The sequence below is a fragment of the Agelaius phoeniceus genome, chromosome 11 (assembly GCF_051311805.1).
Source record: "Agelaius phoeniceus isolate bAgePho1 chromosome 11, bAgePho1.hap1, whole genome shotgun sequence".
In the NCBI taxonomy this organism is placed as follows: domain Eukaryota; kingdom Metazoa; phylum Chordata; class Aves; order Passeriformes; family Icteridae; genus Agelaius; species Agelaius phoeniceus.
The window spans coordinates 8,011,521-8,023,058 of NC_135275.1; the positions used below are offsets into that span (position 1 = coordinate 8,011,521).

An 11,538-nucleotide genomic window follows, 5' to 3' on the forward strand; every position below is an offset into this window, starting at 1 on the left:
CACACTTGAGCTGTCATGAAATGATTACTTTATATATAAAGAATTGGCTCAACATACCTGGAATTTTCCTTCCCTACCAAGTATCTTAACGGGGAGAGAGCTTAAGAGAGACTTTCTGGCAGACCTGCTGTAAAGCAAGAGTGTGGTTGTCAAGAATCAAGCAGACTATTGAAAAAGGTCCAATTTTGCATGCAGAAAAGTACCCTATCCTTTCTGCCTATTTCAGTATTTTATTGAAAGAACTGCAAAAGAGCAAATGTGAAGTTCTGTGGCAGCTTCATTTAATCTTGAAGGTTTACTCTGCTTCATTGCCTGAAAGCAGAAAGTGTGCACAAATCCTGCTGATGTGCAGGTGCTGAGTGGTGCTGAAAGTTCAGCCAGTATGCTCAGTTGTATGCATTTCAGTTGTGAGTCTTGCTCACTGTAGGAATCCTAGAAAGAGTTTGGTGCTTGCATTATATTTAATACTTTTCTTTGATTTCTGGGCTGCTGCATTAGTAGCAATAAAACTGCAAATTTGTAATGTCAAGGTTGTTATGCACCCAGTTGGAAATGATTTGGAATAAGCACATAGTGAGCATAAAAAGTACAATTACAGTGCACATTTTGTACTATCCCCCACTAACTTCTGGTTATTCACAACTTCCAAGTTACTTTACAGTACTCAAGAAATTATCATTTTATTAAAATGGAGACCTTATCATGGTTCATGGAAGCAAAACAGATGAGAGTTTAGGATTCTGCACTATGGTTTTGTTGTAAGCAGTAGGTTAGCAGGCAGCAAAATCCTGCAGTGTTTTTTGGCACAACTTCACATGCCACAGAATCTTTAAGATAATCGCTCAGATTTAGCCAAGGTTATGCAAGTTTGGGAGTTCTCAGCCCCAGGCATTAATTTAGTGATGTGTAATTCAAGGGCAATGACTTGGAAATTGCTGGATACACTCGTGACTGTGCAGACCAATTCTGAGGGCTGGGAAGGCCCAAAGTGTCGGCTGCTCTCAGTGCTCGTTTTGGCACTGTCAGGAGGTGTCTGTAATCCTGCTGTGAATGAGTGCTTTGATGCTAGATAATTTGGATGAATAGGAGCAATTTCCTATTCTGCCCTGGCACTTTAAAACAGATTTATTGTACAAATAACTTACACATGTTTTCTGCTCTTTCCTCCCGTGCTGTAGGTTCTCACTTTATTGATCAACGCCGCCTACAAACCCAGCCGTGTCCTGAGAGAGCTGCAGCTGGATGAAGAGGCTGCCTGGCATGGCCATGGAGAGACCCTAAAAGCCAAGTAAATTCTTATCCTGTTCCCTGGCTCCTCAGTCCCAGTAGCTGTTCTCTGCAGGCTGTGCTTAGGTTTCAGGGAAGGAAAAACAGCTTAGAGCATATCAAGATGCCAGCAGCCATTAAGTGTTGCATTCTTTATAAATTTTTCTGAGTTCTGGTGGAGTGCATGTGATTTTAATGCTCCATAATATGGCAGTGTACTCTGCTACATGTGAGTACATGTGAGCAGCTAAAGACTGGTGTGGCACTGGTACAGCATTGTACTGACAGACCTGAGGGTGAAGTTTAAGATTATTTAATTCACCTGAAGATAATTGTCAGTGTTTTAAAGCAAAAACATGTACTGCTTGGGAAGCTTCTCAGGCATTTCCACTCAAATTTCTTAGTGGAAAAAGATTCTTCAGAAATAAAGTTAGAAGCTTTGTAATGGTCTGACATGGATGTCTTTCTACAGCAGTCTGCCCTAAAGCACTCCCAGTTTTCCTGCTGAGCTTTTTGGGTTGAAGCTTTTTGCAAGATTACTTTTACAGCTAGGAAAAGAGCAGTGAACATATTTGCATATATTTGATAAGTCCAGATACTCCTTTATAGTCTAGGGATGGTTTTGTAATTAGGTCACTGTGTTTGCATATTAGAGATTAGATTTTCCCAATGTGCCACTGCACACTTTCCTGCATAATTTTGAACGTGTCAGTTATTCTTTTGTTGGATCAGTTTCATGTATAAAAAGACATCTTTCCATATATTGGGGGACTGCTCTGAACTGGGCAATAGGAAGATGACAAAGGTTAGTGTAAATAGAAGGTGTAGCTGAGGAATAAAGAAAAAAATATTTGTTTAGTCTCACTGAAGTTGCTGTTTGCTTCCTTTTGCCACAGTAGTGACACTAGGGATATCTGGACTATGATGATACATTTGTTTTTTTCAAGGTATTACCTAGGTACTTGCAGGCCTGAAACATCTCTGGTAGATATCAGCACATGCTTGTAGCTGTGCTGGAAGGATAAAGCAGAAATGCTGAGCAGCTCTGGTAGATATTGCACAGTGCAGCTCTTTCAGTGTAATGGTAAGGTTGGTGAACAAAAAGGAATAATTTCTTCATTTAAATCAATCAGGAGCAGTATGTGGAGTCATGCAAGTGACTGTCCTAGGGAATTGTTCAGCAGCTGGACAAAAGCTCTTTGGAAATGTGGCAGTAGTCCCCTTGTCTCCATAGGATGAGCACAGAAAGGCTCACCAAAAGCTGTCTGCTGTTACCTGAATGGGCTCAGTGACTGCTCTCAGCCTTGGTTTGAGGAACCAGCTGTCCATGGCACAGTGGGCATTTCTGCAATCCCATAAAAGCAAAGAGAGAGAGAACCATCTGTGAACAAAGAAAACAAAATATCTGAACTCTTGGACCGTCACCTCAGATGGTGTTTTGTAGTTGTTGATGGGGCGGTGTTGCTGTGTTTGGTACTGCAGCCACCTCTGTGATGGATTTTCTTTATTTGGGGATCTGACAGAAGAGACATGAGCTCCTGTTTCCTGGACTTGGCAGTCCATAAAGTTCATCATTGCTCATATGTTTTCTCAGTTTGATCTCAGTATTTTTGTACACCTTTCAATGAAGTCCTTTGATCCTGGTAATTAGAAGATTCCTAATTATGCCTGTATTTATACTGCTAGGTACAAAGGCAAGAGCTACCGTGCCACCGTGGAGGTTGTGAGGACGGCAGATCGGGTGGCAGATTTCTGCAGGAAAACCTGCATCAAGCTGGAATGTTGTCCAAACCTCTTTGGCCCTCAGATGGTGCTGGATAAGTGTTCAGAGAACTGCTCTGTCCTGACAAAGACAAAATACAGTGAGTAGATCCCTGATCCACACCAAGGTGGAGTTTGGAGTGTTATATTTTAGTTTCTTTTGGCTTTGATGCCAGAAGGAGCAGCTCAAGCACTGCATAGAGAGGCCTACAAAATATTCATGTTCCAGTGTGTAGGAGAGAAAAAATTAACTTTTAATTAAGTGGTAGAACCATGGCTTAACTTCTGTTGTGTGCTTAAAACTTTATCTTTTTAAAACAACTTTGGGGACAAGAACGTGGCATTATAATTGCTTTTACCAATTTGTGGTGGGGAAAAAAATGAAACACTTTCAAGCTCTTTTCTTAGTTTTTAGGGTTTTTGTAGACTAGCTTTAACCATTTGACACTGTGAGAACAAGCAGTGCATTGATATACAAATCATCATAAAAAGCACCATTAAATTGGACCGAATCTTTGATAATTTTTGTATAAAATAGGATCATTTGGAGACTTCCCAGAGATGGAGGAAGTAAGTCTTTACAGGGCAAACAAAATTGATCAGTAACTCTCGTTCCTTAAACCAAATTGAAGTGGAAAATACAGACATAGTGATTTTGAAGATTTGCAGAACTGGGATTCCTATTGGGAAGTGTCCTTCTATTGATTTTCCAGTCCTGATGAGGGGCAAGCATAGCTAGAGACACTGAAGGTGCAATTCAGCAGTGTGCTCCTTCCTTCTGTCCTGGCAGCACACTATTATGGCAAGCGGAAAAACAAGCGGATAGGTCGGCCCCCGGGTGGCCACAGCAACCTGGAAGTAGCCATGAAGAAACCAAACAAAAGACGGAAGAGACGAAAACATTTCTTTGTTCATAAGAAAAAACGTTCTTCTACGTCCGTGGATAACACTCCAGCTGGATCTCCCCAGGTAGGACAATGCTCGTGGGTCTGGGATGTGATCTTGGACTGCTTCATTTGAAACAGCAAACCTGGTAACTTCAGGGTTACAGCTGCTTTTTTTCTTTTCTCCTAACTCTTCAGGGCAGTGGGGCAGAAGAGGAGGATGATCAGGATGAGGTGGATGAAGAGTCTCTGACTGAGGACAGCACCTCAGAGCACCAAGATGAGCTGCTTGAAGAATCAGAGGTGTCAGAGAAAAAATCCCTATCATCATCTCCCACCCAGAGTGAACTGTCTCATTCCCTGGCTCAGGACCGAGACAAGCGGAAGAGGAAGCTCAGGACCTTCTCCTTTTCTGATGATGAAAATAAACCTCCTTCGCCAAAGGTAACTTGGAATGTCGATTTCTGCCCTGGCTTGCTCCCTGCTGAGCAAGCACCAAAATCTTGGGGGTATTAACCACAAAATGTGTGTTCTCTGTTTCCCTGTGAAGGGTGTTGTGAAAACTTTACAGAATAATAAAAATCCCTGATGTTTGTTATGGTTGAGTCATAGGACTGTGATAAAGAGTAAGCATATGTAATATTTTGGGAATTCTTTTGGCTTGTCTAGGACATAAAGATGGAAGTTGCTGAAAAGCTGCAGCTGGACAGTAACCCTCTGGAATGGAGTGTGGCTGATGTGGTACGATTCCTCAAATCCACTGACTGTGCTCCCCTGGCAAGGATTTTCCTTGATCAGGTATCATTTTCTGGCTGTTGAATGTTGAATCTGTCACTTGGCTTCTTATCCCCTAAGGAGTCAGAAAAAGAATTTTTTTTTAATAGGGTTCTGAAGAAACAAACACTTGGGCAACCTGCGGCAGTTGGAGAGAGGAGAGTTCAGGGAATGACCAGAATTTTTCAGGTTTCTCATTACTGGGGGGAGGATATATTGGTCTGCAGAGCATCTGAATCTTAAAACTACAAATAATGCCTTCAACAAAGCACCATGACAAGAGTCAACATTTTATTTGCATCTTGGTTAAACTTTGCCATAAAACCAGTGCCTATTAAAACTGTACTATTAGAACTAATGGTTGGGGTGATTTGTGGTGGTGGATGTTGCTGATAAACTTCTATTTCTACAGAAAGATGCAGTGGTTGGTTAGAATGACTTTCTGCATGAAATTCCCTTGATTTCTTTTGTTGGGTTGTATTTTTTACAGTAGGATCTCTCGAGAGTCTGTGCCTCAGTGGATTTGAGCTGGCATTTTAAGAAAGGAGTTAATTTGTTGTGTGTGAGAGAGATTTTTAAGCTGCCTGGGGGAACACGAAAGAAACATCTAATTCACAAATGGTCACAAATCTGAAATTACAGCAAGCCAAAGCTGAAGGAGCAGGGAGAATAACAACAAAGTCACTCTGGAATTTTTGTCTTCTGACAGGAAATCGATGGCCAGGCACTGCTGCTGCTGACCCTGCCCACTGTTCAGGAGTGCATGGACTTGAAGCTTGGACCAGCTATTAAACTCTGCCATCACATTGAGAGGGTCAAACTTGCCTTCTACCAGCAGTTTGCAAACTGAGGAGCAGCCAAGTTGAAGTGGACCTTTGAAGCACAACTACAAAACCATGCTCCTTCCTCTCTAGCAAGTAAAGCCAAATGAACTTAAACTGAGGCCCTGGTGACCTAAAAGTGTGTGTCAGCCTCAATTTTTTCTATTTCAACAGAAGGAAGACAACATCTGGAGCAAAATGCCAATGCAAACACAGGGGCTACTCTTCCAGCTGCCAGCTTGGGAACACAATAGTCTCTTGCTCTATGGTTCCCTTTTTTTAATGTATTTTTTAATGATGACAGAAAAGTCTCCTCTTGTGGGAAATGACATTTCAATAGTTCTGTTGGCACGGAACTTTAAAAGGAGAAATGGATCCTGTTTACGTTCGCATGTAGGCTGCCAGAAATAACCTTTCTGTTCCTGATGTTTCACAGAATCCCCTGCCCTCCCTGTGGATGAACACTTGCTTTACCACAGCACTGACTTTGGAATGTGTTCTTTGCACATTCGTGTGTTAATGTTGAGATTTTTAATGAATTTGTTCATTGTTAGGACAACAATGTGGCCACAGGGTTTTGAATGTACAGTATAGCAAGAGTGTGGTTCCTTTTGAAGTTTGTTTTTGTTTATTTTGGTTTGTTTCACTGTTGTTGGTTTTGCTTTTGTTTTTACTACCTCTGTAGCCTGAACAGTAGAAGTGATGAACTAAAAAGGGAGGGAACTGCTCTTTCTGGACACGTGGTCCGTGGCTGCACAGCAGTCTGGCTTCTGTGGGCATGTCCAGAGTGCAAACCAACATCAGCTTCTGTTCCAAAGCTTTAGCTGAAACTTCTGTAGGCATAACCTGGATGTTTCCTTTTTTCAGATGCCAGAAAACTGAATTATTTTGCACTTCTCTTACAGGCAGGCAGGCTGTAGGACATAAGGAAGGAAAGAGAAAGTGCCTCTGCATTTTCTATATTTGGGTTGTCAGATTATTTTTTTCTTTATTGTATGAAGTTATTTCCTTTTTCTTCTAGCAGACAATTGGGCCGTGTACATAGAGCCTGTCAGCAGACTTTTGCTTTGCTACCTGAACATCTATTTAGAGAATACACTAAGGAAACTGCAATCAATAGAGGACTGCAACATAGCTCTGCCAGTGTTTGCATTCTGGAAACTCTTATGAGCTTGACTTTGTATTTTTAACTATCTACAGATGCTCAGGATCAGACTTGATGAAAATTTGGTAGGCTGGCAAGGGATTTGTGTGCTTTTATTACAGAAAAGGAAAAGGACCAGTGGGACATCTTAGTTCCATCAGTAGACTCACAGTAGGATGAACTGCTGATTTTAATTTTCCATGGTAATAAAACCCAATCAGCCACTTGCTGTAGGCCAGTGCTTTACACTTGGAGTAACAGGGCTTATGTTACTTTCCATTAAAGGTGTGGGGAAACTCACATCAGGCCCAAGGTCTGCATCACATCAGTGTTGAGTTTCAGCTGGCTTGCATTCATTCACTCTGCCTGTTCTCAGTGTTTGCAGGAGCACAGGCAGGAGCTGGATGTGTGCAGCTCTGCTCCTTTATGTCCTGCTCAAATCCATCTCTGCAGGAAGCCCCTGGCCTACGAATGCATGTGAGTTAGGAAGGTGCTTGCTGCAGGAGTGGCTTTAGGAAGGATGCAGTTACTGGGTTCTGATGAACAGGGATTACTCTGGTCAGATGGAATGATTGGAGTGTCCCTTAGGCCCAGTGTGACTGGCCATTCCAAAGCTGTGAGCTGCAGGATTCAGAAGGATGTGGTCTGTAGGCTGAGAGCTGAGTTGGCACAGCCTGTGACTTTACCTGCCACCCTGGTGTGGAGGGGGAGCTGCCTCCAGTGGAAACTGCTGGCTCTAAGCAGAGCTCAGTAACTGGGCATGGTTGCTTTTGCCCCTTAGAGTAACTGCCTAGTCAAGGCAGAACTATTCACACAATTATTAAATCAGATTTTTTTTCGTTCCAGAATCAAAATGTCAGATTATTTATTAGCTGAATATTCCTGAGGGAGAGCAGTGTGTAGCTAGGACAATTTTTCTCCCACATTGTAAGCAGAGTGTGAAGACACAACTAAATTGAAATCAAAGTGTCCCTTTTTCCTCCTTACACCAGATATGTGGCAAATAAATGGATGTTTTAGCTCTTCATATTGTGCTTAGATCATTTGCCTGTACTCCAATCCCTTAGGACAAACTCATTCATAAGCCATTAGGCTTGAAAAAATTTCTAAAGAAACACTGCTGCTTTGCTGTCAGCATCTTGTCCTGAGAAATTTGGCCAGCAGAGAACTTCTGGGCTGGAAGATGATGCTTTTGGGTCAGGGCTGTAGAATTCCCAGGGTTCTGTTGTCCTGTGCCTGGCAGGATTGCCCTGCATAGCCAGGAGATGTTGCTTCCACCTTTCCCCATAGAGAGATAGATGTCTTTTTAAGTAGTTGTCAGGAGAGAACAGAGCTGAACATGTCATTTAGTGGACCTGTTAACATGGTGCCTGGGGTTTTAAATACAAATGTCATACTCCTTTTCTCAGTAAATAAGCAGTCAGCAGTTTCAGCCCTTAGTGGGATACTCACTGGTCACCTTTGGCATGTTTTATAGGCTGGATTTTTCTGCCTTGTTTTGGGAGGCACTGACAGTCTGGTCCCAATGGGATCTATTTTTGTTGAGATTTTCAAAAGGGATGTTTTCATTATTTGTGAAATGTTTTTATGCTGCACACGGGTACTGTACACTCTGTTTCCTGGAAAAAAATGCACTCTGTTTTATTGCTGGATTTAAAAGGGATAATTGGGGCTTTATCTTGATGGATGGTGTTTCTACTTGACTCTGTTTCAAGTTCCTCTTTCTCTATGTGTGGCAGATGACACAACTGCACTTACTTGTTCATCTTACTCCAGTATGACTTTGAGCTCACGTGCTGCTTTAGTCACTCTGTTTCTTCAAAACTGGATTTTGTGTAGCTGGTGGCTGAATCTTGGATTTGGGTGACAGCAATGGTTCACCATCAGAAATCACTGGGACTGCAGTAATTTAGGGTTCAGGGGTTTGTGCTGTCCTCTAGCACATCATTCACCATACAGTACAACAAAGCTGGGGTCCAGGAAAAGGCACTGATGTCTTAACAAATGTCTCCAGTACAAGAAAATGAACCTTGTGTATTGTTAATAGGCTGGTAACAGGAGTTTACCCTTGGCTTGACCCACTGAGGGTGTGTGTTCTTGCTTGTCATGTTTTCATATGCATTGTGCAGTCTTGGGTTTGCACGTTGTAGCTTTAGAAGCCTGGTGGTGCCACTTTGACTGGGCTAAGCTTAGCCTTGTTAGGCAGGAGCATTTTGTTGGGTCACTGTTGTGTGCTTTCTGCACCAACTCAAGGATTCTGTAACAGAGAAGTATTTGATCTCCAGAATGCCATGGAGGTTTAATGTGGTAGAATTATTCCCAAAGCACAAGCAGCTTGCAGTCCATCCTAAACTGAAAGCAGTCCTTCCAGGAGAGCAGAGGTACAGCACTGATCTTGGTGAATGAAGACTACTTTTTTCCTATCTCTAAACATTTCTGAAAGTTCCTCTCTGAGGAATGAAATAAAAGGCAGATTAATTTCTGTATTGTATAGAACTCCAGGAGTGTTTGCAGTCTCTTCTGGGGTTAAGGGAAACAGTACATACAGAGTTTGGGAATGGTTTTAAAGATTGCATTCTCTGTCACAACTTTTAGCAGTATTTTGTTGTTGTTTTAGGATTTGCTAGTGTTTGTTCTTTATTCCAGTGATGCTTTAAGGAGGGAAGGAGTATTTAGCTGCTAGGTCCACAGAAGTGTAAATATATTTACAGGCAATTGGACTGAGCACTCCATTCTTCTATATGAAGTACAAGCCTTGGTACTTTGTTGGCAGAAAGCCCAGTGGCTTGTGAGATTTTTGAATGTAATGGAATAGGCTTCAAAACTATCGAGCTGGAGTTGGAGACTGGATACCTTTGGACCAAATCTGTTGTTACTAGATGAAGTAGCCTTACCAGAAACCCAAAAATATAATCCTGTACAAAGCTACTCCTTAACCAGTCCTGTCACAAAGTGTCAGCCTGGTTACTGCCTACTGCGAGCTCAGATTACCTAAAAGTAACTAAGCACAAAGACATAGGCTGGGTCAGGAGACTTCAGGTGTAGGATGTAGGCTCCCCTTCCAAGGATTGTGTGCTGACCCCTTGTTTCAGAGTGCTGCTGCCCTTCCCCAAACATGCATGTAGCCTTGTTTTCAAAGGCAGCCTTTTGGGTGAAGGATTGCAATGGGACTTGGGAACACCAGAGACAACAAGTGTTGTCTTTTATTGTTGTAAAACCAAAATAGCAATCTGTATGAAACACAACAAAAATGAGTTAAGGTTAGTGACACTTTGTCTCCGTGGTCATTTTGGTGGTATCTGTTCTGGAATGCACCAGACATGCAAGTGGACTTTTGATGAGAAGACAAAGTTGCTCAGTCCAGGTGCCCAGCCAGCAGTGTTTGGCTCAGCTTTAAGCCATGGAAGCCAGCAGATCTGTGCTGACAGAGCTCCAGGGCAGTGGGTCTGAGTGACTTAGCACAAACAGTGGCACCCCTGGCCTGGCACAGACCAGGGGAGCAGCCCTGGGGCTCAGGGACAGCACTGAGCTCTGGGCACAAAGGAATTCTCACCCACTCTGAAAGCTGTTGAGCACCAGTTTCCAAGAAACCTCATGGCAAAACAAACAAAAAAAAATATCTGGAGGTGTCATGTTTCTCCTCTCTTTTTTAATTTCTTTTTTTTTATTATTTCTGTTTAAAATAAATTTTAAATAATCTCTATAGACAATCAGAGGTCTTCTAGGAATCTCTACCTAAAAGGGTGCCAGCTCCACACCTGTGGGCCTCTTTCTTATACTAACTCATTGGAACTGATGCACTTTTCCTGTATTTTGCCTTTTTTAATTAGCTGCTTGTTCTTAAACAAAGATTTAAATGCATATTGTGTTGTGTCCCTTCTGCTTGTTTTATCTTTCTTTATCTTTTAAAAGAAAAAAAAATATATATGCAGTGAGACTGAAGTACTACATGGAAGAGAAACATGCACAAGAAAATATGCCTATTAAGTCCCACCATTGTTTGAGCAGGTGTAACAATTTAATCAGAGGATTTTTTTAAAAAATATTTTGGATGGATATTTTACTTGTTTTGTCTGTAAATAGTGTACAAAAGTTTGTGTTATATGACAGTTTTAAGTGGTTGTAAGAAAATTAAAAAAGATACTTAAACTGTTGCTGATGGCTTTGGTATTAATATCATAAATACTGCTGCTGACCATGAGCAATTTTCCATCTTGGAAAACTGTGGAAAGTTGTGTGGAACGTTCCATTGCTTGCATAAAAGGTAAATGCAAGCCACATAAATACCACTTGGAGAGGCTTCATGTTGAAGAGCTTGATTGGGTTCATTCAGTTCCCTCAAATGGAGGAGTCCTCTTTATCAAAGCTTCTTCTAAGGTAACAGGTTTTGTTTCACAGGATGCTGAATCCAATTAATATACAGGAGCTGAGGACAGGACCTACAAATTGGAGTAATTTTCTTTTATTGCCTTCTTCAAACCTTGGAAGATGCTTGATACAATCCACAGCAAACCTTGCAGATGCTGCAGCTTCTGGATGGTTTTGTAAAGGTTAGTGCTACCCCAGCAAGCTGAAATTTTAAAACAGGCTGGCTTTGCTTCCTCTAAATAACATGAGATGTTTCAGAAAACATTGCCTTGCAAAGTTCTTGTTTCCTTACTTGGCATTCCAACAGATTGTACTCAGCACTTGTTTCTTGGCTGCACTTCAGTTACCTTGAGCTGATTTTACACTGGCTGCAGAAAATGCATAGGAGTGGGATGAAACTGATTTGCTTAACACTGTCTTTAGACCTCTATAAATAAGCAGGATTTAACATAAATCTTCTACTTGCCTTCACAGAGCACTGTCTGCTGGAGAGAAATCTGAAGGCCTGTGAATAGTACAT

At 41.8% G+C, this 11,538-nt stretch overlaps 1 protein-coding gene across 1 annotated transcript in view; it reads left to right on the plus strand.

Moving 5' to 3' along the window:
* Nucleotides 1-10,804, plus strand: part of SFMBT1 (Scm like with four mbt domains 1) — a 73,350-nt gene extending 62,546 nt beyond the window's left edge. The window contains exons 16-21 of the mRNA XM_054640294.2: nt 1,179-1,288; nt 2,953-3,128; nt 3,818-3,996; nt 4,110-4,355; nt 4,581-4,709; nt 5,395-10,804. Coding sequence (XP_054496269.1) covers nt 1,179-1,288; nt 2,953-3,128; nt 3,818-3,996; nt 4,110-4,355; nt 4,581-4,709; nt 5,395-5,535 — 981 coding nt within the window. The 3' untranslated portion in view covers nt 5,536-10,804. The remainder of the gene's footprint in view (nt 1-1,178; nt 1,289-2,952; nt 3,129-3,817; nt 3,997-4,109; nt 4,356-4,580; nt 4,710-5,394) is intronic.
* The last annotated feature ends 734 nt before the right edge of the window (nt 10,805-11,538 follow it).